Source organism: Antedon mediterranea, chromosome 9 (genome assembly GCF_964355755.1).
Source record: "Antedon mediterranea chromosome 9, ecAntMedi1.1, whole genome shotgun sequence".
Classification (NCBI taxonomy): Eukaryota; Metazoa; Echinodermata; class Crinoidea; order Comatulida; family Antedonidae; genus Antedon; species Antedon mediterranea.
In genome coordinates this window covers 16,464,500-16,492,380 of record NC_092678.1, presented here as the reverse complement: position 1 = coordinate 16,492,380, position 27,881 = coordinate 16,464,500, and the positions used below count along the sequence as shown (strand labels likewise).

The following is a 27,881-nucleotide window of genomic DNA, read 5'->3' as shown; positions in this document are numbered from 1 at the left end:
CATGATTGAAGATACGTTTGAACAGCAATTTCTTCGCGACCTCGTTCCAGCACTCTCGCCATACAAATACTGGATTGGTCTAAAAAACGTTGGGGTGAGTATGGCTATCAGACCCCATGTCATTCGTAATTACCGTAATGAACTGGCCGTGCTAACTACACGAGAAGTGGGACGTAACTTAACTTTGACAGGACAAATCTATGATTAATCACATGACATGTCATTTATTTTACTCCTTATGACTTCAGTTATAACAATGTATATGTTCTAGGGTACTGATACTTTCAAGTGGACAAACGGGTCATCGGCGTCTTTTACAAAATGGCTACCAAACAGACCCGGAACAAGTGTGACTGAAGACTGCGGAGCTGCGGCTTTTGTAGATGTCTACGATACAAGAGATGTCAGTACTGATCTTGGTGACTGGGACATAATGGACTGCACCGCTATCCTACCAGCTATCTGCGAGTATCATATGTTAGATTTTGAATACGGTACACTAATTACATGGTTCTTACGTACTGCACAAGACCGTTTTTGTGCAGCCAAACATTAACCGATAATTTACCGATAAAGTTCATGTGGAAACGGGGTTTAACTGATTCCGCTGCAGAAAAATTAACCGATAATTATCTCATTCAAATCAGATAATTATCGGATAAATGCAATAATGTTTTAAACTTTGACCTAAATACAAATTGTTGCGTTGTGATCGGGCACTTGGTTTTTCGATACTGACTACATACTGTACTATCTTGATCGCCATGGAAAACCACTAAATGAACTCTGTAATTTTGTAATAAAGAAACGCACACATTGTCTATTAGAAAGAGGGTTTTAGCAAAATAAGTAAGGTTGTCCATTGTTATAGTACTTTTTTTTCTTCAGAAACTTCAGTACTAAGATATGCAAAAGAAGCTGTGATGAGGTACAGCAAATGGACCGAATCTCAGACAGGCGTCTGCCATTATGGTGGGGGATCTAGCCAGTGCGATGGTTGCGTGGCTGGTGCTCATAAGTGTGAAAACGGAAAACATACTGTGTGTGTCAGTGATGCTAGTAAATGCCCAGTTCCAGGTAAGTTTGGTAAAAAAGAATTCTATATAGTATAGCTAATATTGCACAAGGAGTTCCGTCGCATCATTAGAACAACTCTAAGAGCTTAAACATAATATATACCGGTAATATAATACAGTATAAACAAATCAGGCAAAGAACATTAATTATAAAAAACCCGGTGATATACTGAAATTTAATTAATTAATTTGAAACAATAAAGATGAGGAAATCTGTGAGAATGAGAAAAAGTCGCCCCAACCGAGACTCGAACTCGGACTGCCTGCTTTATATGCAGATGTCCTAACCATTAGACCACTGGGGCTTTCATGGTATATTGTTCAAACTCGATTGGATAGCGACTCTTTAACATTCTCGGCGTGGTACAGCGGAACACCGGGCGGTTTAGAATTAATGTTCTTTGCCTGATTGGTTTATAAATATATATATAAATCCAAGGGCAAATTACTGAAAAAATGACAATGCTGTGGGTAACAGTGGCTGGATCTAAATGGAGATACAAAAATAAAAAGCAAAAAGCTAAATCAAAACGATAAAGTAAACAGCCAGAAAAGTTAGCAGAGCTTTCGAGCAACACTACCCCTTCATATATATATATATATATATATATATATATATATATATATATATATATATATATATATAAGTGTTTTCTCATTCTCACAGATTTCCTCATCTTTATCGTTTCAAATTAATTAATTAAATTTCAGTATATCACCGGGCGGTTTGGAATTAATGTTCTTTGCCTGATTTGTTTATATATATATAAGTATTGAATACTTCTCAATCTACAATACATGTCTCAGTACTGTTGAAACATATCTAAATTAGTCTAAACGAATATCCCCGAGCACGACTCGTTTCTACTTAACATGGTTTTATCTGTCTCACTTTTAGAAACTTGTCGAAGAATCAACACTTAAGATATTTTTCACTTAATACAATTCATCGATTTGTTTGTATCATTTTGACAGATTATTATGACCGGGGTTTTGTCATAACTAAGAAGTTGGACGATCCGGATAATGACGTCATTTTTGCTTGTAACCCTTCAGTTGGACGTCTATCAGACAAGCTTGTTCCGTCCTGCTATGTACAAGCTAATCCACCAGATGGACGCTGGAAAGGTAAAACAATGAAGATTGTTTACGTAATGTCCCTCATATAATAGCACAAATTGAGGCTGGCTGATATATCAAAACCTTCCATACTTACTTCCACGGGTTATCATACACATCGATATGGACAGCAAGAGGAATCTCCAACTTGATAAATCGATAAGTAATAGGGCTAACACTGACATTGTCTCCCGGAGATTTTCGGAGAAAATGAATAGTTAGGCGTAGTGCCTACATTTCTTTTGTCATTACAGCTTTCCTTGAATGCTTATAGCGACCACACAACAATGAATTTCTTTTTTTTTTCACTTTTTTCGATTTAAAAAAAAGGCACATAAACAGAACATTGCATAGGCCTATATTAATATTTTTCTTATGTTAAAATGAAAAATATATCCCTACACTATTATTATTTTAATATGTATAAAAATGTAAATATTCTTCAATAGCTCTACCAATGAACCTACACAATGTCATTGGATCTGACCAGCTCACAGGACTCATCTATGGCATTCACATGGACATGCGCAGTTACATGCGCAGTAAAGATCATGGTGCAACGTGGGTTTTTATCAGTAAAGGCGCCTGGGACTCTTTGACAAAAAGTTTGCCGGACTTCAAGACGGCTGGAACTAGTGAAAACGACTGGCTGTGTGAGTTTATATCATTATTTATCTCCCACTAAGGTCTCACTGTCATGTACGTCCAATGCGAGTAATTTGACCAATCACTTAGCTACGCCTCATCTGAACTGTCGCTTGTGATTGGTCAAACTTGAGCTACCTGTCTTTGCTTTAGTGTTTGAAAACTGAAATAATTACACCACAGTGTATTTTTTTAAGTGCCACAATCGTAAATGTTTAAAATGGGCTGATCATTGAATAGAACGAAATAACCAGTTTTTGGTCATACGAAATCAACTAATTAACTGGCAATAATATACTTTTGTGATAATGATGATTAGGTTTTATGCTACTGTGCTCATTTAACACATTTCTATCTTTTCAACAGATGATGACAGTGGCCTGAAGTATAATGGAGTTTTGAAAATGAAAAAAGACTGCTGCTAAATCATGACATTTCAGTCATATTCAACTTTCGCAAATATTATGCAACTATAGATTTCCGACCTATTGTGGTTTTTAAATTCAATCGAAAATGTAACTTTAAAATGTACATAGAAAATATTTTCAATTCATACTCAATTGTTTTAATTGTAAAATGTTTGGTATTTGCATTGCGTAGCAGAAAGTATTGCTATAAATTATTAAAAATTTAATTTTGTTTTCACATGAGTAAATCATTTTTGATTGTTCTTAAGTATTGTGAATGTTTCGACCTAGTGTAGTACTATTAATAGCGATTCGGCCTAATAATAATAAAATAATACCGTATGTTTTGTCACGCATGACGTTTCATACATATATAAAATCATATTACAAAATGCCGGGCCACTGGTGGCGCTGCGTAAAAATAAAGAATTATATCAATTAGGAATAATTGTAATAAGTAGCTAGATTCTGTACATACTTAATATTCATTATTATTGTAATTACCGTAAATCTATTGTTATTTATCTTATGTATAATGACATTTAATAATTCGTATTTTTAAATCCTGAAAATGTGTTTAAAATTGTAATTGCATAAATATTTTTACTAAATTATAATTTGCTTAATATTGTATATCATTCGAATGCAATATGGTTATCAGTGTAGCAGACCAAAGTACTTTTATTCTAAAAACCAAGATAATCTACACATTCCTACATAGTTAAAGTCACTTATTGCGCATGCGCGTATCAAACTGTAATATGTATCTCTATCAGACTGTATCCTTGACGTACAAAGACCATTGATAGTTACCGCGTACGTTGGTCAGGGGTCTGGTGCAAGAAGATCAATTATAAGCAAAGAGCGCTTTTCAACGTCAATGATGTTCAATTTATTCTTCTTAATCATGATAGGCATATCTTGTCCGATATGTGTTCAGTCTGGCGCTGTAATCTTACATTTGATTTCACGTTATGTCTTATGATGTTTGGTAAAAATTTGCCCAATCCAGCGTATTGCTTAAATCTTACATTTGATTTCACGTTATGTCTTATGATGTTCGGTAAAAATTTGCACAATCCAGCGTATTGCTTAAATATTACATTTGATTTCACGTTATGTCTTATGATGTTCAGTAAAAATTGTAGTGAATACTAAAGTATAGTAGATATAAAGCATATCTTTGATCGAGTACAGATCAAACTCAGTGCTTTCTGAGTTGGACGAAGGCTAAACTAAGCCTGTAATAGTGCAACTTGCCTGTACAACTTGCCTGTTATTGAGAAATATCAACAACACTATGGGCTATGTGAATTATGTGGATTAAACAAAAGGCCTATTAAAGTCCACATCCTATATTTTAGTAACTTCCCTACAGTAGTTCACATATTAGAAACATATTGAGGGCGGTCACTTGTTCCGTGACCTAACGTGCTACGGCCTATGTTATCTTCTAAATCATCGAATTTGAGTTCACGAAAACATAAAAAGTTACCGTGTTTAAATAGGTATTTTATTATTGTTAATTGTGAAAATGGTGTAGTGAATTGAAAGAGATGATGATTGATTACGCACTGTATCTAGGTAACTTAAATTGTTTATTTCAAATGTATCATAGATTCAATGTAATTTAACGCATAAATAAAATTGTCGAAAAAACAGTCATTGTAGGCGTATTTTCCTATTGTGTACATACATAATACACATACATGCGCGTGCATATGTTAGTCTTTATCAACAAAACTGACATAGCTATAAAAACACGAAGCTGTAGATGTTTATGTAAGCAAACACTATAAAACTATTACATCGACAATTGCAGATAACGACACTGAGGGCGTGTTGTTTAATAATTTCGCCCATGAAGATAGGTATAACTAACAATAATATTATAATAAGTTTTTAGACGTCACTGACAATCAATCCTTTATGGACGCTGCAAACAAAATAACTTGTATACACAGCCATGTTCCCAATACGACGCGACACAAAGAAATATATAATTTGACCAATGACGACGCGTGGATTTGAAATACCATCTCATGACCACTGATCCCGACGTTGAAAATGTTATTTCTCGAGTAACAAAAAAACTTGAAGGCGCACAGTGGAGAAAGAAAAGATATCATGCTGGAGATCAACTTAACGCTTAAAGTTAGAAAAATCTTGTAGCCTTATGGGACAATAGGTCCAAAAAGGATATTGTTGAAGATGTATTGTCCCTCAAAAACCTGAAAAATAAAAAATAATAAAGTCAGTATTTGAAAAGGCCATTTTGCAGTTTTATGAAAAGACAAAAGAAACGGTTAATATTAAATTACATTGTTTCAGGAATCTTTTTCGATCCAGTTTTTTGTCAAAGTGAATAACTGTTATGTGACCTTATTAAAATGGCATATTTAACAAAAAATTAAAAATATAGGGGACAACATATCTTTAAGCAAGTAATTTCCGTGCAGGAACTGGTGTTTTGAGACTATCCAGTGACATTGATGGTACTCGATATCGGGACGTCTGGATCCACACATTTAAAATTGTCTTTGTTTTCTTTTTCATTCCTCTAAAATTTTGAGTAAATAACCAGCAGTTAACGTAGCTAATTATTTTCAAATTGCTTACACAGTTTTCTAAGCTCTAAACTTATCCAGTATAACATAAATTTATTAAATTATTGATTCTGTATTTTTTAAAGGATATAAAATACTATTAAAATTTACTTGTGTGTTTATATATAATTATGAATAAATTACCGAAAGATGAGGGCGTATCAATTTGATCTCTGGTACGCGTGCGTACAATTGAGGCACTAGTGCTGTTCCGCCGTGCCATGCCGAGAATGTTAGAGTCGCTATCCAATCGAGTTTGAACAATATTTTGTATTGTTAGTATTATTCAACAACTGTAAAAGAAGAACAAACAAAATTACACGAAATATATACAATATTCAATAAATACTTCCAAACATATATCTAATCTCTGATGATAAAAAATAATAATAAGACTACCCCCTCTATAGTCGGGATTATGTATCAGATAATGTAACGTAGGCGTATTTTTTTTCCCGGACGAACGTGGGCAATTTACATGAATGGGCGTGGCTTAACCACGCCCCAACTACTCTCGCGCATGCGCGTATTGTCTACTTTCAGCAGAGAGTCATGGCACTCCATATAAAAAATTGGATTGGAACTACCCCCTCTATTACTGTTACTTCTGAGTTAGGTAGATTACCACTTTCTTTGGATTGTTTAGTTACAGTTATAAGATTTTGGTTACATATTACTGTATTACTTTAGATCATGACAGATTCATTTTTAAGTGTTATGAGTTTCAACTTAGAAAAGTTAACCGTAATGAGAATTGTTGGGCACAACAGGTCAAACACTTACTTTTTTCTACTGGTTTTGGTTGTATATGGTTACAACAATATGTTAATAGTAAAGGTTTATTTTTTGAGAGAATTTAAGTTGCGCTTATGTGATATTGAAAACAAAAATGCATTCAAACATTTAGTTTACATAATAAGTTAAGGCTCTTTTCTCTTTATAAAAAAGAAATATGTTTTAGTTATCACTTGACCAAAATCATTCATTTTAAACAAAGAAAATGATTAACTAAGTTACGTTTCGGGATATTAGAGCTAGAAATTGAAAAGGGCAGATGGGAGGGTGTAGGAAGGTATAAGAGAACGTGTATATTATGTAAAAAGAACATTATTGAGGATGAATATCATTTTATTTTGCAATGCACATTTTATAATGATTCAGAAAAAGTTTTATTCCAAGAATTATTCGTGTTTTTCCTTCTATTAATAAGCTATGTTTATTACTTTCCAACACAAACTTTACTTATAATTTAGGAAAATACGTCTACTTTGCTTTTGAAAGAAGAAATCATTATCTTAAGTTATAGTTATTTTTTATTTGTTTGTATTAGGGCCAAAGGTCAATATTCATTGAACTAATAAATTCCCTGAAAAGGGAAAGAAGTAAATAATAGTAGAAAGAATTAGACCACGTACGCCGACTCGAATCAAACGGCATAATAACGAGCGATGCCTAGAGATATGAAACTGCTTAAACAAACAATTTATATAATTCAAAAGGTGAAACAACAAAAAGACTCCACACGCAAATCCCGGCACAACATATTAATTGTTGACTATAATTCAAACTCACCCTAAGGGTTACAAATAACAATATACATGATAAAAACTGCATAAATATCTCACACGATACCATTTAATATAGATTTTGCTCAGCCTGCCTATCGTACGCGCAACGCCCAAAGTGAAAAACAAATGACGTCATGACAATAGCGTTAGTTATAATATTGCGACCGTGTGATAGCTGCACATTCGTTTTTGACAACGTAATTGAATTGAACATTGTTTATTAACAGACTGTGAAGTTAGATTGTTTAAAAAAATGGCCTGTTGGAAATTCATCTGTTTCTTTCTTTCCACCTTTCTACATTTAAGTAAAGGTACGTTATTAATATTATTTTAGTATTTACCAATGATGTAAATGTATCTCCCACCAACTGCTTCTACATTGAGAAAAAAACTTTTATGCCCTTCAAAGTAGGCTACTGTGTATTTTACGATTTCAATATGAATTACTTCGTTATTATTTAACAAAAAATGTTTTCGGAATTAAGTTTTTTAACATTACTAAACATTTTTAATAATCAAAATGTATTTACACATTAACATTTCTATTATCCCTGTGGTTCTTGTTATTCGTTCACACACGGGTGACGGTAAATTAATCAAATATATCGGTAACTAGATAATGGTATTACATATTTTTTCCTAAAGCATTATACAATCTACCACATGTACGCATATTGAGTAAAAATAATGGCACGTCATGAAGCCTGATTTCCATTAAATCGCTACACTGTATCGCCGACAGTTGGTAACTTCCATTACATTATGTCCAGGATATAATAAAGTTAAATAGAGACAATTTGTTCACAAGATTAATTATTCTTTGTTAAACATCCACTAAAATGCAGTACTGTACTTTAGAGAACTTTGTTCGTCGGTAACTGGCGTAACGCCAGATACCGACGAACAATGATTTTCTCCCAATTCGGTATTATAAGTAAATTAGTGCTTTTTACGTTATTTTTTTCATATTTTAATTAAAATTATAGAAATTACGATAATTATTTTTGTTCATAGAAGTATAACTTGAATGTAATGTAAGAAAGATATCGACTATAATGATACTGTGAGAATTAAAATAAATTTTAAATTTAAAATAGATTTTTTTTTTATTATACATTTTGAAACATGAAACTAGGTGATTCCTTGTTTTAAAAGAGAATTATCTACCCGACCTGCCTAGACTTATCACATTTTAACTGTGTATAAGACGAACAAACATTTAACGCCATATGCCCATATATATATAGGATTTATCTGTACATAAAATGTAGCTTGTGACCTAACAAGAAACACAAAGATGATGGATGACTGTAGCAGAATGCTGCGGATAAATGTTGAAGCAACTTACTGAAAGTATGCAAATAAAGGGTCTTTAAGTTTCTTCAACATTGATCAGCAGCATTCTAGAGATAACGATGCATGCATGCATTGTCAGTTGATATTTTGTATCAATAATAAAATAAAGAAAAGAATTAGGAAAATTTGACTTCTAGTTTTCAAAATAGAGTCCAAAACATTGCCGAAACGAATCGTTTTTAGCCACGAACGAAGTAAATAAATTCTGCCCTCAGTAAGTAATTGTATGAACTTTAAAAATACGGTTTTTAGTAATATATTTTGTATATCAACACTGTAAAATTCAATCAAATATGATATTACATTTTTATTAAATAAAAAACAGTGTTTATTTAAACTAATAGTCAATGAATTGCAATACATTATGTTCGCGTGTGTTGGACATGCATTGCTCAGTACACTTCACTGTGTTGATTCGCGTCAAGTCAGCCAAAATCGTTCAACCGTGATCACTCATATACTGTACTCTCTTTTCCCCGACGTTGTTTTGGTCCAGCAGCTTGGACTTATCAATTAGTCGAGTTTACAAAATACCAAAAAATGTCAGCCGTAGATAATAAGCTTTCCGCTTGATAAAGCTTCTGAACGAGTCTTTTGGGGATATAGGTGGCTAAACAAAAAACAACTTTACAATGTAAACTGTAGTGCGTTTGTCATGAATATCTGAATATAGAAATAATGATCAGGCATGGAATGTTGTGATTGTTGTGTCTGAACACCTTGACTTTAAACGCCATTCGTTAATGCTCTCTTAACATTTGTTTTTTTGTTTACAATATGGATATGTGCCGTGTACATAGGCATTTGCCAATTGTTTTTTGTCTAATTAACCAACTTTGATTAGCTTACTGACATACTTTGTAATTTATTGACTAGATATTTTCTTTTTGTAACAATTTAAAACATGTTTTATGACAGATTTACAACTAGTGATTTTGATTCATAATACTCCGCCCCTGCATCTCTTTGATTTTTTAGTATATTTTACTTGTTGAAGGGAAATATGCCAATAAATTAACCTTTTTCCAAGCATTTTAGGGAAAACAGTTGTAAAAGACTACATAGAAATATTCCAAACAATTTGACACCAAAAGTAACACTCTATGACAAATATTTTCTTGAGATACGGTAAAAGATATATGGATTAAAAAAGACCGAGAGTACTTTAACAGATAGCTAAGAAAGTCAACCGGTCTTCTACACAGGTTTATGCCTAGCTAGAGCTAAACTATTCTAGCCTATGATAGAGGCCTATCATATCAGGACATCAGTCCTATAGCCTATACTCTGGTCCTACTGTAGCTAAAAATATGCCTAGCTAGGCTAGCTAGTACCTAAGCCTAGTAATTATTATTAAAATATTAATTAAATAAAGCCTAGCTAGCCTAAATACTAAGGCTAGAAGAGTATTTACTATATACTGTACTACCAAGTACTATGCCTATATTAGGGGCCAATGCACTTAGTCTAGCCTGCTGGGCCTGACCAAAGCTTACTTACTAGACTATGTAATCATATTATTAGTGGGCTTGGCTTAGCAGAGCATATTGTAGTACAGCCGGCCTATTACACCAGAAATATGAATATGATGACTTCTTGTAATAATGATATCAATTATTACCTGACAGTCATATACAGTACATATGTTTTATCATGTGTTATTATTCACTGTTGTATATATATTTATGTATTTTTTTTGTGTCAGATATTTGATCATTTTGTTTATTATGTCCACCTCGTGTTATATCACAATAAATGATTCTATTATGTAAACAAAATGATCATAACTATTTTATATAATAGTCCACTGATGTTTATGTAATCATGAGTTATTACATTAACAGTATAATGTTTCATGTAAAATAGTTTATGCATGATGATTGATGTTATGTTATCAAGATAAATGACTGTTTACTGTGTCATATATAAAATGTTTTTACTGACTGTTTACTGTGTCATATATAAAATATGTTTTAAGTATTACAACTTACAGTATGCTATGTTATTAAGATAACTGACTGTATACTGTGTCATATATAAAATATGTTTTAAGTATTACAACTTACAGTATGCTGTATAGTGTAGTGCCACGTTTGACAAAATCTCTGCACTATAGTACAGACATATTGTTTTCGAAAAATAGGCAAACCATTATTAATAAAAATGTTAATTTCTACCAGGCAAATATAAATCATATAATCAATATCGAGTCAATACTCGTTAACAAAGGTAGTGGATTCCAATTAAATCACTCAAAATCAATGTTTCCTTGTAAATAACATTTGTGTACAGAGGAACATATTTGTGAGGTGCGTGTCATATCATGGATATAAGCAGACATTACCAGAATCTAAGGATTGTATCATTTTAAGCGGAAATCAATTGATTTTTATAATCCAATCCTATCGAAGATGATGCTGTTAATGCAGAAATGGCATACACGATGCATGAAAGGACATTGAGGACTGTAAAGGTACTAGTGTCTGGTCTCCTTGTTCAGCATCAGTCTGTCGTAGTCTTTTCTCTATATTCTTTTCTGGCATGAATGCAATATTAATAGGTCAATGAAATATCAAACATTTAAATCTTGTTGATTAATTTATTCAACTTGTAATAATATCTTTTTAAATTATCATTTCGATGTTTCTTTTCTTAATGAAATGTGTGAATTTAGTTGTGGCCTTACTGTAACTATTATATATCTGGCAACAGGTGATTCTCAGAGTTCGCAGGCGTTCAATTTCAAAATTAGAAGATTCACTATAAGCAACGTGGTAATAGAAACATGCTCAGCTATTTGGAGTGTATTAATGCCTGTTTACATGCGGATGCCATCAACTACAAAAGACTTAATTTTTGACCGATGGAATTTTCCGCATGTTTTAGGAGCTGCGGATGGCAAACATGTGTGCATAGAATGCCCCAGTAATGGGTGTTCTAACTAGAACTTCTACAAGAACTTCCACAGTATTGTAATCATGGGTATCTGTGATGCTAAATACAAATTCACCTATGTTAACATCGGGGGATACAGAAGGGACAACGATGCGGTTCTGTTCCCGGGATCTGAGTGTCAGTGCCCTATGTAGAAGAAGTGAGTGGGTATACACTTTCCTACGTTTTAGTATGTGACGAAATCTTCCAATTGAAGAAATAGATGATGAAGCCATACCAAGGCAAAAGATTGACCGAAGTACAGAAAATTTACAATTACAGACTTTCAAGGGCCAGACGCACGATTGAAAATGCCTACGGGATACTTTCGGCTAGAGGGAGAATATATCGTAGGCTATAGGCTAGTAGTAGTAGAAAAGTGTTCTAGGCCTACCTAGAAAATTTGGTCCGGACACACTATGGTACCGTTGAATGCATTTTTCAACAGTACAACCGAGTTTGGCCGCCACCTCACTCCAGGTATTGCTTTTCATTCGTATTTATTTTCGTATTACTTTGTCGTAGAGACAACGAAATTCCCTGACTTCATTAAGAAAGTGCACGTCAAAATTGTTTGTCGCTGCTATCATCATTGCGATGTTTGTGGATCATAATGAACACAAGCGAGCAGATTCCCGCCACGAGTGACGTCGACTGATATTCAGCGTGTGATTGGATAATAGTTACGATTCGTCCCCGACAAATCTGCAAGGTTGAACCTGGTTGAACTTTGCCGATTTGACTGCGATGATTGCGATTGCGTCGGGAACAGCGTTCCGACGTTTTGTCGTAGCGACAGTGCAGCGATTTAATGGAAACCAAGCTGCCGCGCCTTGCGCGTCGTGAAGATGAAAAGTTAAAAGGTGATTTTTAGGTGTAAAAGACGCGTAAGGCGTAACTACAGTTTTAATATTGCGATAGTGGGACTGAACAATGCTTGTAAGAAACCTGTTAATGAAAATGTGGAGTGAATGCTTTTAATAATTTTGTAGAGATCGGCTTTGATGTTGTCTTTTTATTAACTTGTTTCCACTTTATTTAGAGAGGGTAACCCTTCTAGCTGAATCCTCAGGCCAACTAGTATCCAGAGGCCTTTAAAATATAAACATCTATAATACTTAACTTTGTTAAACTCTTTACAATATAACACTCGATATAAAAAAATACGAATAGAAACATTTTTAAAACTTAAATTTAAAGGAATTGATATTAAAAGACTTTTTTTAAACAGATGGTAATACATAATATAGACTAAATGTGTCGCAAAATAACTAAGAGAACGACAGAAACATTCCAATATTACTTTAGGACCTGTAAGTCGCCTCTTGAAGCAGATTTAGTCCTTTGGAACTTTGCAAAATCGCTTTTGTTTTGTGCATAAGTATTGTATTTGATTTGTTCGTGCATTTATTTGTGAATCAGCAAAGAACTTTATCCCAATAATTAATGTTTAATAGAATAATAATTAGGGCGTTAATGTTTAATTTTGTTATACTTATTGTTTATTTAGGTGTTATTATTCAAGTAAACGTTTTTTTTTTTTAATGTTTTAATAATACAGGTGATGTTATGTTTGTAGTCAACAAAGAGGATCCTCCTGGAATATATATGACAAACCTTAGTTCCAGTGACAACGCAAATTTGACTTTAGCATCAGTTATTCAGAATGTCGGATTAACTGAACCCTACGCTGTTGATTATGACATTAGCAGATTAACACTGTATTGGTCTGATGGCGACACCAACACAATTGAACGGTTTTCACTTGTCACCAACCAACATGAAGTGTTTGTATCTTTGGGATCAAATTCTAGTAATATTCTATTCATTTTTAAATGTTTTATTAGGAAAAATAAGCATCATGATATTTTGTAGCATTTGTTTCGCTAACTTTTAAATCAAATTGTATGCAAAGGAAATTTATTTTTTTGTTAATGTTTATTTTTTTGAACGTTTATAATTTCGTTAGATTTACATCGCCTAAATAGACCAACCCTTTTCAAGGTTGAACCAAGTGTTGTTGAACTAAACGTTGTTGTTTAATAATCATAATTAAACGTTTGAGGATACTAAACTAAAATAATGTCGTTAAGAATTTACGTTTTACCTCTTTTTGCATAAGGTGTAAGTATAAGCACCATTTATCAATTCCTCTGATTTTTTCAGAAATTGTAGATAACGAGGTCGGATTTAGGATTCCTGAATCGAAAGATTTCAGTAAGCGTTGATGACAGATGTGAGGTTAGGAAAGATAGCCCCTAGTCCAAAAGAGTAGGAGAAGTTAAACAATTTTACAGCATATTTGTAATTTATATAGGCCAATCTTTTATATACCGCTTTCGCAAACAAAAATTTTTCTTTTTTCATTTCCACTGCATAGAAGAACTAAACAAAACACCTGGGATAATAAAGGGTAAAATAGAATCAATAAACACTAGGAATCAAAACACCGAACATAATTAAATAATAAAACCTATAACAGAAATAAACGTATAAGATTATTATGAATATCATAAACATAATTTTACAAAAAAATTCAACTAACCAGTAAAAGTAACTGTTAAAAACAACATGGAATACAATCAATATATCATGCTCTGTAAACATAAAGACATTATCTAATTATTTTTGTAAATAAATTGCCACGAAATCTAATGACTATTTCTCTGCAATAGGATCAATGTTCTTGTAAAACCCAAGCTATCTCTTGCAATGTCACTCACTAATATCTAAGGAATCTCACTAAAACGTGTTTGTACCTAAATCTGCAGATTCTTGAAATTTATAATCTAAAATAGTGCCGACCATTACGATGTTGAACTACATTAAAATAAATTGAATCTGTTTTAGGCCTCCGAACGCATAACTTATATAATGTTCCCATCATAAAATGTACAACTTTTCATAAAAGAAATTATCGTACGGTTCAATTATTACACTGCCTTGCTTTTTTAAGATACGCCTTAAATTATATATATATATATAACATACTTTTTTCTTTCTACGTGGGCAATTGCATTACGAACAACTATAGTTAGTTGCGTCGTGAACCTTATTTCTGAATAATAGCGACGTGAAAAACGTTAACCAAAGGGTATCGCAACTGCTGAATCATGAACTACACTGTTATGCAAATAACTTAAAGACCCCTTCCCTGCAATTTGGAACGTTTTTTTGAAAATAATACATATATATCACTTTAAAAACATTAAACCATGTCATTCCTTGTCTTAAATGTACGTTTTATGGTAAATTATGATAAAAAGTGAGAAACAATGCACTACCTAAGTAGCTCGCGGCGACCGACCTCTCGTGGACGGTCTTAGGCCTAGCCTAGCAAGGCTTAGTTTTGTAGGCCTAGCTGGTAAACATCGATAACGTACGAACATCGTACGCTAGCTGTATACCTAGCCTGACGTTGTATAGTTGCTGCATTAATTGTCTTTCTATTTTTGCCTGACTCCGTTGATACAAATTAGGGAAAACCCGGTATTTTCGCTGAAAAGTTAGGAGTCTTCCATTTGTTTTGGCTTCACGATCGATAGAAGTGGGCGAATTACAGGTGAAAAACAAAAATATCAATCCGCGCGCAATGCATTTTGGGATTTATAGCGGGCCGCTATAATTATTAGAATCGATTTATTTTTCACATTTTTAACTGTTTAAAGACGAAAAAAGTTATCGCAATAGGACCATATAGTATTATTTTTACATTAAATATAGTTTGTGATCTTAAATTAGATCTAAAAAACGTAGGGAATGGGGCTTTATTGTTGACGTCATCCGTTAAATTAAACGTTTTCGTCCTCGTGCTAAAGTTTCGTAAAATAAAATACATAACCCTAGTCGAGGGTTGAGCATCATTTGAAATGTGTTAACACAGTTTTAGTCTATAGCATATAAAGTAAGTTGCATAGGTTAGGATTGCAGTAATTGTTTAATTGTCATCATTATTTAAGGTGTGCGTGGTTTAGCCGTTGATGAAGTTGGAAAAAAACTTTATTGGACAGAAAAAAAAGAAGGCCGAATTGAAGTAATCAATCTGGATGGAACAAACAAAACAATTTTGTTTGACACAGGATTAGAAAAACCACATGCAATTGAGATAGATACAGCTAACGGGTATGTCACTCTCTCTTAACGTACATCTATCTATTTTTTTCCACTCATCCAAAGGAAATGAACTGTGTGATCACATCTCAGGTGAACTTGTATTCTGTATATTATTAATGCATCTAAACCACACATTTCAGTTCGTTCAAATTTAATAATAAGAATGTTTAAAAAAAGAATTGCCTTTACGTTTAAAACATTCAACGAAATGAATTTCATTAATAACATCTCAACTTAAGAAGCTTCTATACTTTTCATTCACACCCGATTCTCTGCACCGTATCGTACAATCTGTCCAGTATAGGCTAATTCTGTAAATACCTTGCCACATGTTTCACATGGCGCCTGTACTATGTTATGGTTAAAGTTATGTTAGGCTTATACATGTGTCACATGTGATACACTGCTACACTGTATTGAACCACTTTTACTAAATTAATTACTAATATTTGTAAAAGACTGGCCGTATTAAAGTTATATTCAATTCTTTTTAGTTACGTTTGATATATCTAACGGGTAATGTCACCTTATATAGACAGTAAACCTCTTTTCACGTTGGAGGGAGATCAACTATGAACTTCACATTTCCATTCTGTTGGTTCTTCCTTTTGATTAGTAAGCAAAAACGTAATAATAATAATGCATTAATACCACTAAAAAAAGGAAGTAATAAAGATTTATTTCTTTTTACATTTTTCGTAAATCATTAATAACTTATCAGCTTCAGTAACTTCGTAAGTTTCAATATATTTTTTATCTGTGGAAAGGACGTGAACTACTTGTAACAGAATGTAGTAACATAGATTATACTTATACTTAGATACCTGTACTGGACTGATACAATAAAGGACAGGATAGAGCGAGCGCAGTTAAATGACTTGAGTACAAGAACCGTCTTAGTAACAAACGTAACAAAGGCAAAAGGACTTGTTTTAGCAGTTCCCGGTAAGTTACGGTATGACCATGTTAAATGCAAGTAAGTTATATAATAGTACTACCGTATTATGTAGACTATTGCTAACTATTTATAATTATGATTATTGATGCCTGTACATAAAGTCGCTTACTATAAATCACATGATCATTTCTGGCCACATTGCTTATTACATTGCTTATTTATACCTGCAACAGGAGTAACTTTGTAGGTTAAAATATAAAATGTTACCAACTTTTGAGCCTGTAGAGCTTAATGACAAAAACAACGATCGATTACATATCGTGGCCTATGTCTATTGTTATCCACATACCGATTAGGCAAGGCGGTGGTTGATAAGTGCTATGGATTTTACACAATATATTCTTTATATCGTGAAGCTATTGGTACACACTAATCCGTTTTAAGAACATTTTAACATAATTGTACTTATAAGAATAAGCAAGCATATGATCAAACTATATTATCAATATATTGAATTCATTCTCTCTTCCTTACTGTGTTGATATACTATTTTCAAGATAGGAAAGATGTAGTATGATGCATGTACTGACAAAATTAAGCTAACCTTGTGCACGCTCTCCATATGTAATCAATTTGTGCGCATTCGTGACTGGCTCAGCAATGTAATTCTCGTGCATGATACTACAAAATCATGTCAAATGTACGTGGGGTTATCACTTTGACATTCAATGTATGTATGTAGTAGAGTCTGCGTCTTACTTTACTTCCTGACATTAGGGAGGTTTCGCAACCTTACGAATACGATAACGAAAACGGATACGTCATACATTTGTGAAACTTTTGAGCTGATCCCCATTTCATATTCGTAAAGCGTATTCGTGTTGACGAATATCACCAGTCATATTCGTAACTACAAAACGAGTTACAAAAGTTTTTGATCTATTTTGCACATTTTGCATTTGAATTAGGAATTCATGATTATAATATAATTATAGATTTATTGAAAGTAATTTACTAAAGTAATTTACTAAAATGCCAGGTCAATTTAGATAAATAGCAGTTTTTAAAGTCCTCACTCGCTTTGATGTTACGCTAGGCCTAGGCAGCCAAGCACCAAGCAACACGTACCTGCGCTTCGCTCAAATTTACCGCAGTCATATTTTGGACGCGCCTCGATATTTCGTTGCCATGCGAAACAGATTTTTTTATGGCTTACGAAAACGAATACGTGTGCGTGACGTATCCGTTTCCGTTATCGTATTCGTAAGATTGCGAAACCTCCCTATTAACGACTTTGCAATCAAACGACGCGCCACGCGTCTTTCGAGTAAAAAGACAACCCTGCGCATGAACATGCGCATAATGATATTTTTACTTGTTAGGCACAAAGTATGTTGCTCAGACACCATAATCTAAGCTATGCTTACAGTTGAGTACACTTTTCTCAATGATTTTCTTTTACGTTTTACATTGTGATTTATTATTTTCTTGAAAACCTTTCTTCATTTGAACTAAAGTGCCTACTAAAAGGTCATGTGCTTGAAATGTTCTTTTTTTAAAAACTTTAATACAATATTCAATCGTAAACGTCTCTCTCTCTCTCATTTTTGTTTTTCACTATTCTCAAGTTGGAAAGATGTATTGGAGTGATTTGAGCAGTAAATTAATTGAGGAAGCTAACCTTGATGGAACTAACAGAAGAAAGATTATAACTGGGCTGAATAAACCGTTCAGGATTGATATCTATGGAAACTATCTTTACTGGACAGACTACGACGGGGGTATATATCGAGTTGATATAACGACTGGAGTATCATCACGGCAAAGTAGCGATAGTCAACTTAACATTCCAAGAGGATTATATATTTTAAAAAGTAAATATTCTATTTTAATACTCAAATGAAATTGCTAACTCAAATTTTAGTTAAAGATGCAAATGGCACACACGTTCCATTAGCGTTGCTTTTATATTTCTATTTCAGTATAGGCCTTGTATAATAGTAAAGTATATTTGTTGTCAACAAGCCACCTTTTTAATTTATCTTTTTTAAGTACCTACATTCACAATTAAGTCAAATGTGCTAATAAAAACACTCTTCAGAACAAAACAAGGTAAGACGAAATTGGACGCGATGTTCACTCAGTTCCCGAAATGATTTTAAATCGACGAAATTTTGTCGTGTTGTGATTCAAAAGCATAGTGGAGGATTGGAGAGAAACATATTTAAAAACTTTGATCTGATAGAAATAAGATATGTTTACCTTATTATTATATTGGGCGAAAGTTTTTTAATTTTTGGCGAACAAGAGTTCCATCGAGTATATTTTGATAAAAGATGCATTCCCTATATATTGTGTATGGTTGATTTTAAAATCACAGACTACATTTTTTTTTGTAAAAATGAACCCTAAATGGGCCTATATTGCGATTATTTTTGGTTTATAAACGGCTAGAAATCTGAAAAAAAGGTCGAATATAATAATTTAAGCGCCTAGCATGTATTGCGCGCAGATAGTTTATTTATTTTATTTTATAAATATTTATAGTATTACCAAAAAACTATTAGATTGGACACAACGAAATAATTATGCAAACAAAATTAATCAATATCCTTTTGATGACACACTTAACTATTAAAAAACGATATAAAATGTAATTGATTACAAACAAGTAAATAATCTGATAGCAGACCATGCCATCGTATAGATAAATTTATAATACACCTGATTGTATTCTTGCAATTGTATTGGTCAATTATGCCTCGTTAAATAGTGCAGTCAGTTTTTCAACGACTAAAGATTAATTATTTGTAGGCCTATAATAATTGTTCTTATTTTTATTGTTATTATCTAATTGTTTCTTATTGATACCGGCAACGTATACTTTCAGCTCCCATCATCACCATGGATGCGGGCGCAAACGTAGAAGATTCGACAACCTACTACGGAATTGGAGATGAAGTGAAGACAGATTTCTTGGTGAACACTACTGGGTCAGGAACAGGCTTGAAAGTCACCCTTACAGCTGAGAATATGGAGGTAATTAACTAAAAAGGAACACTTCGTAGTCGCTTAATAGGTGAAATTCGCGTATACGTCACATATGCGTGATCCGGATTTTCTATGCGTTTTGTATTAACTATACCATTGAGATTTTTAATTAAAATTGTTGAAAATATATTTGTATATCATATTTCATCAGTGAAGTTCTGAGTTCTTAAAAACATAAACAAGAACAAAAATTTAAATAAATCCAACATATGCTTACTGCGAACAATGGATCACATATTGTCTGTCCTACTGACGTACGTAAAATGAATTTGGCCAAATAAAACAAGCTACGAATTCATGTGTCGTGTGTCGACATGGATAACTATACGTATACGTTCGGTTATCCCAAAAATAACACACGTGGAACATGTATATAATACTAAATACCGGTTGGATGTAATTATTACCCGATTCTCAGTGCTGTATTTACGAGATGTAGTTTCCAAGTATGAGAGGAATATTTGGTTATTATTATCACATGAGAAACATGTGAAACACATGAGATGTTGTATTACCAACTATTCCTATGAAACTGGGAAAATCTAGATACAGCACTGATAATCGGGTATTTATAGTAAACATCTTTTTTCAGTTCAACCTGTCAGCAGATCCTTTTATATGGACTTTAACTGGAAACGGAAATACCGACTCAACCATGACGGTATGATTTTGATTTGTATTTTTTCAAAATATTGGTTAGCGGGGTATTGTTGTCGTCATAATCAATAGTGTGACGTGTGATTTTAGCAGTGAAATAATTAAATATAACTTAATGTAATGGTATGTCATACAATAGATATAGGTCTTTTCTCGATAATATAATTGTTGGTTGGGCGTGCGGAAAAAATGAAGTAGAAGATCCGAGTTTGCCGACATTAATCTCATAGATTCTATTTACATTACCGCTTAAGATATTTCCCTATTGCTGGGTTTCTTCTTTATTTGACCGATATACTGTGTTTTTGTTTTTTAAGTCAGATTTGCTATCAGCTGTTGTTATTTCATTGTATTTTTCAGAGCAACTTCACGGTCACCCTGGTCTCCGCATCAGAAATTATTTTGTCTTTTAGTAATAACAGTTTATTTTCATCTGACATTCAATTTGAGGGAACCATCAATTCCACTGTTAATGGTATTTTAACCGAATCTTTTGTTTGGTATTTTTTTAGCCAAAATAATAATTTACACTGTAAGCTGTTGAACTCAAATGAGTGTTACCACATCCTTGTTCCTATAAAAGTCGTGTCGTTAGCGTATAAGATCAGATTTATTATCATTAATTGATAATCTTTTCTAAAAGTTTTGTTTGTGAATTAATGTGCAGACCCCAACCATATCACATTATAACAGTTCCTATTGAACCCTCCGGTAACCGTATACATTGCTTTGTTTTACAAAAGCGTAATTACGTCAGCAAGTGCTAACAAAAACTATGCTTTCTTAGTTTAAGGCATGTATTTGACAAAAAATATACGTCTTTGAAGTGAACATTATAGTTTGAATGTCTTCCTAATTTGCATTATTTTAGATATACAATATAATAATCGTTATTTATTGTTGTTACATCAATTTCTATGTAGCCGATGTAAAACCTGGAGCTATTTTACGTGTAACGATAACTGCTGAATTAACTGACATATTCAATGGCTTAGTCACTACAGAAGGAGTTTCAAACGCAGTTTTTAGTAAACTACCGCATTTCGTGATGAACATTACCGAGCAGTCTGCAGATGGTAATGTTTATGTTAACGTTGGTCAAAATGTGCACATGAACCTTATTGTTGAGTTTCCAAAAGGTACCGCTGATCCTACAATTGAAGTCACACTACCATACAACTTTACGACTAACAAGACAAGCGAGCAGTGGAGTATCAACAAAGTGTCCGTTTCGTATGTCAGTGACTCCCTATCCTGTAAGTATTCGACAGAGTTTTGCTACTACGCTCCACAGACGCAGTACATTGCTAACGATGATGATTTCGGCATCCTTAAAGACTGGTCGGTGACACAGTTCGACGGATTTATTGAAGTGAACGACCCAGATGCTTCCAATAACATCTTGGCGTTAGAAATTGAAGTTGTCCTAGACGATACAGACGCGGTGGTCAATGGATCTGAGCACTGGTTAGGACTTGGAATGCAGATTGCCGACGGAGCTCACATCTGGGTTGGAAAAGTATCAGTTTATACGCTGATTAATGAAGTCCCGAAGCCTAAGATGTCGTTCAAGATAACATACGAAACTAATTCCTTTTATAAAGGGTAAGTTTGGTATCGGATACAAGCAATGTAAGAGTAATTGTTCTTATTATTGTAGAATTATATGAATAAAATAAGCTAAATTAGAATGGTTCAAGTTGACACCAGCGAACACTATCAGAAATTGTGATGTGCATTATTTGATTGGCAAACAATTGCATTCGTCGTATTTGATCTTTGGCAATCATTGTTCATGTTTGACGAATTTTAAATGTAACCAATTTGTACATATGCGTTTGACATTTGGGTTGCGGCATTTGGCATTTGAGTCGTTTGACAAAATCAGATAACGGTATGATGAATATATAATGAGGCAGATTAATACTTTCAGTAGAAAAGCCTTTTTACAAATTACCAAATCTAAATTGCATTTATAATTTATTTTAACTAAAGTTACTAAATGTTTTGGTAAATTTTGATAAAAAAACAAACAAAATAACTGCAAAAGTGCCCCGTTTTCAAAGTATTTCCCGCCATTTTTAAGTACAACTAATTTGGAAAAAGGCTTTATCTGCAATTTGACTCCCAAAATAAAAAAGTAATAATTGAATATTATGTCAGATATTTTTCAATAATGTACTTTTGAAATATATTCATTTGAAAATAAAATATTACATGAACGTTGGTAATGAAAAACAAAAACAGGTTTTTGTTTTTGTCAATTACTAAAAAATAGCTTTTTGTAGATAAGCCCTTTTCTCAAAGTACGGCAGATATGTTCACATAATCACTCTTGGCATCCTATAAGTATTGGGATATAGTGATTGTGGTACCACTCTAATTTAATTTCGATAATAGTATTTGTTGGTTGTTATTTTCAGCGATGATGTAATAATACTGATTAGTATTTGGCACGATAACGATTCAACGGGAAAAGCAGTAGATGTAACTTTCACAATATTGAAGTCGAAAAATGTGCAATATATTAAACTTGAATCAGAATACACAGAGCTGTTCCAGTCACCAGCGGTAAACCCAAACATGCCTGTACCATCTCCTGTTCGATTTAATGTAAGTTATTCTACAATCAACAGCTTTAATTATGTGTAGTGCCCACAGTCAGCTGGAAGAGTACTTTTAAGTATGTTAGGTGTTTACCTACAGCGCTGATACATTTTTAAAGATTAGGAAACGGGTGGATGGCCAGTGTAGTACCTTCAGTGTAACAAGTTCAGAATACATTAACGTACCTATTTATGACATGTAACCTTCTCTGTTTTAATGACTTATGATATAAGTAGACAGGGGTTTTCTAAATGAAATCAAAGACAGACGTAGTAACATTTCGCATGTATTTCACACTCACGTCATATTGCGAATTTTGGACAAAAAGTGTTTTGAGAGCGCTTTTGATTTAAACATTAGCGCGAGCCTATCTTACCGCTGAGAATTGTATTGAGAAACCCGAAGACTTCACGCGAGCGAGACGAACTGACTAAGAACATTATTACTATAGATTTTCACTTTATACACGCTTATTATTGAACAATAGTTAGTATAAATAACTGCTAGTTAATTAGAGACATTCGATGTTACTAAGAATACTAAAGAAATTACTTATAATACAAATTTTAAAGATTTATAACGATTCTAGTTTAGGTAACATTCGCCCATTAACAATGAAAACAAACAAATCCTGCGTAGGAAATCGCGGAACTCTAAAAAGTTTGTTTTAATATCACGCTAAAATTGTTTCCGAATTTTTAAATACATATTTGTAAATAGTATGTTAAATTTCAATATCTTTACTTTTAATCCTCAAAAAATCAAAATGTTGATATTTTTTAAAAGAATTTTATGACCATTTGAAATCGGGTATATTTACTATCGATCGCGCTCCGCCGGTGCCCGAGTAGGTGTGTACGCGTCGCTTTTGCAGGCTCTATTCCCAGTAGCGAGTTTCGGTCGCGCTAACATAAGCAATGTTTTCTACATTTACATGCATTAGGGGTAAATTATGTTTAATTGTTTTTACCGCATAACAAAATTCCCAAATTTATTTCTTTTCTTGCCTAACCGTTTCTGTCACCCTAAAATCAAATACTTTAACTGCATAATTTTAAGCGACAATAACATACAAATAGGCCTACTATAATTTGATCACTTCTTCGCAATACTTTAAAGTTGTTGTATACAATTATTTTAAGAATATAAATAAAAACACACAGAAACTAATAAAATGGCAACTAATTGAAAAGTCAAACTCATTTATTTCATCAATTAAATATTTGAAAAAAATCAAATCAAGTAAGGTACTGCTGTGTAGGCCTTAAATATGATTACTGTATGTTTTAGTTTTAATTTGTATAATGGCCTAGGCTTAATAATATAGTACTAACAACATGCTTATTTCTAAAGGCAAGAATAACAAACAGCTTTATTTATTTACCTTCAATATTAAATCTATGAGAAACCTCAATTATGAGAATCATTTAAATTTCTGTCACCGTACATTTCATTATAATGAAAACCTTTAATTTAAAAGACATTTAATTAATAAGAGCTGGTCAAATTTTTTTGAATGTCAACATGCTGTCCATAAATAGCCGCTTTCAAGTGATGCAAATGTTTTCTGGAGTCAGATCCTATAAAAAATATAGAAATATAAAAAGTATGTTAATTTAAATATGTATTTGAAAGATGGGCTAGAGGTATACTGCATGATAAATTAGGCTAAAAAACCTAGCATGTGGTCCTAGGCCTACTACCAGGCCTAGCTTAATGTTTTAAATCCCATAAAACGTTTGAATTTAATACAAGTACAAAATCTAATTTATATAGAGTTGTAAAGTGTGGTACATTCAGTACATTAATTAAAATAAATGAGAATGGGGCCTAATATTAATAAATAAACATGTAAAAAATTGGCCTAAACGACTACGTGTGTATCTATACGCATTGATTAACACGCAGTACCCGTTGGACCATCAAGGCTAGGCCCAGCTTCGCACAAACCACCGTTATACATGTGATTTGTTTACCTATTTCAATCGCCATTTAAAAAATACCTGAAAATATCAACATGCCCATTTTTTGTCAAACGAATATTTACATTACATAGTAACTTTTTATTTAGTCACTCGTTTACTAAAAAATTGAGGAATTTTTTTATGGTCTCGTAAAAATGTACAATATTATTATTGATAAAAACCGTATAAAATCTAACAAAAAGAAGAGCAAATTCAATGATTACCTGACAGGATCATAACTGCTATCCTGTTCCAAAAACCAAGTCACATGCTTCTTCAACCCTTGCTTTAATTATTCTCATGAATTATTCATAAGGAACTATAATTTAAGGCTTTCAATTGGTTAAAAGAGTTTAACCCTATTAAAATTTTTAATTCACATCATTTCCGGGTGATGTTGTCGCGCTTCGATGAATCTCAGAAATCACAAATGACCGCTAGAGGGCTCACTACTTTTTGTCTAGTCTAAATGAATGTGATTTCACAGCTTGGAACCATACAGATTGCCGCAAAACCAACTTTCCGTGTACGCCTAGGAATCGACAAAAACAGAAAAACTGCTCCGGGCACTCGTCGCTTTGTTGGCGTGGCTGATTTGTTGTGGTTCTCGACTGTTAATAGCGCTAAAGTTCTTTCTTGCACAAAACCTTTTCAATTTATGTATTCGGACAGACCAGATGTTGGTGGTGGTGGTAAGTGTACGATAGTGTGTCAGTTTAATCTGAAAGAGTTATACATTGTCTGCATATATTCTAACCATGTTTAAATGAATATTAGGCGCATCTCACCAGGTTGTGAGGATTGCATGTGCCGTATTTTAACTGCTGTTTTTAAACATAAGGCGCCTAAAAAATTTCACAACATTAAGCCATTCTTATCAAATCTGAATTATGTTTATAATGATTGTAATATCGGTAAAGTATCGACAATTTACCCTGTAACATAGATAAGTTGTAGATACAGGATCACATGTGTATCATAACGGTGACTTCCTCGACCAAACCAACTTTCGTTGATACAAGTTTACATGTCATCGATCTATTACGTTGTAATTAAGAGTATGTCTATGATTCTTACAAACATGAATCAGCTGATAATAATTACTCTATGACTCTTACACTGTACTTCTAGATTTATGTCGGTCTGGTTACACACCTTACAAAGAAACGTGTTACAAAGTGTTCAACGACACGCTAGAAACTTGGGATGCAGCAAAGGCGGCCTGTGAAGCAGACAATGCGCAATTAGTCATGATTGAAGATACGTTTGAACAGCAATTTCTTCGCGACCTCGTTCCAGCACTCTCGCCATACAAATACTGGATTGGGCTGAAAGACGTTGCGGTGAGAATGGCTATCAGACCCCGTGTCACTCGTAATCACCGTAATGAACTGGCCATGCTAACTACACGAGAAAGGGGACGTAACTTACTTTGACAGGACATGTCTATTATTAATCACATGACATGCCGTTTATAATACTTCTTATGACTTAAATTATAACAATTTATATGTTCTAGGGTACTGATACTTTCAAGTGGACAAACGGGTCATCGGCGTCTTTTACAAAATGGCTACCAAACAGACCCGGAACAAGTCTGACTGAAGACTGCGGAGCTGCGGCTTTTGTAGATGTCTACGATACAAGAGATGTCAGTACTGATCTTGGTGACTGGGACATAATGGACTGCACCGCTATCCTACCAGCTATCTGCGAGTATCATATGTTAGATTTTGAACACGGTACGCTAAATCCATGGTTCTTACGTACTGCACAAGACCATGTTGCAGAGCAGCCAAACAATAACCGATAAACCTTAACCGATAAACTTAACCGATAATTAACCGATAAAGTTCATGTGGAAATGGGGTTTAACTGATTCCGCTGCAGAAAAATTAACCGATAATAATCACATTCAAATCGGATAATTATAGGATAAATGCAATAATGTTTTAAACTTTGACCTAAGGACAAATTGTTGCGTTGAGATTGGGCACTTGGTTGCCACAATATACCTTTAGAATAGTTACAACTGCAATTTTGTAATAAAGTAGCACACAAATATTGTCTATTAGAAAAAGAGTTTCAGCAAAATAAGAGAAAGTATTTCCATTATTATATACTTTTTCTTCAGATGAGGGAACACCAGAACCAGTATTTTCTTCAGATGAGGGTACACCAGAACCAGTACTAGGACCTGCAAAAGAAGCTGTGATGAGGTACAGCAAATGGACCAAATCTCAGACAGACGTCTGCCATTATGATGGGGCATCTAGCCAGTGCGATGCTTGCGTTGCTGGTGCTCATAAGTGTGAAAACGGAAAACATACTGTGTGTGTCAGTGATCCTAGTAAATGCCCAGTTCCAGGTAAGTTTGGAATAAAGAGTCCTGACGGTATAGCTAATATATCACAAGTTGCTTATGAACTCAAATTACTTTGTCAACACTGACGCGTAACCTATATAAAAAAGAGACAAGAACTCCTAAAATGATGACTACCTAAACAAAACAGAGTAGTATAATGTTGCTATATACTCCTCGTTCCTATTTTATCATCTTGACATGGTTTGGTTTCTATCCATATGACTTTTAGCAATTTTTATGAAGCATCAATACAACATCAACAAGATGAATAAGGCCTTGTGGATTAATTTATCGATGTTTTTTGTCTTATTTCGACAGATTATTATGACCAGGGTTTTGTCATAACTAAGAAGTTGGACGATCCGGATAATGACGTCATTTTTGCTTGTAACCCTTCAGTTGGACGTCTATCAGACAAGATTGTTCCGTCCTGCTATGTACAAGATAATCCACCAGATGGACGCTGGAAAGGTAAAACAATGACGATTGTTTTCGTAATGTCCCTCAACGAATAG

General features: G+C 33.5%; 1 protein-coding gene and 1 non-coding gene across 2 annotated transcripts; one reads left to right on the top strand and one right to left on the bottom strand.

Annotated features, from left to right (window-relative positions):
• Position 1: 1 nt before the first annotated feature.
• LOC140058247 (uncharacterized) lies at positions 2-27,881 on the top strand. Its single transcript, XM_072103811.1, has 4 exons — positions 2-94; positions 272-494; positions 27,136-27,369; positions 27,685-27,881. Exons 1-4 carry the CDS (start codon positions 2-4, stop codon positions 27,879-27,881), a joined length of 747 nt encoding a protein of 248 aa, XP_071959912.1.
• On the bottom strand, positions 1,310-1,381 carry Trnay-aua (transfer RNA tyrosine (anticodon AUA)). Its single transcript has one exon. It is a non-coding gene; the product is annotated as a tRNA-Tyr (tRNA).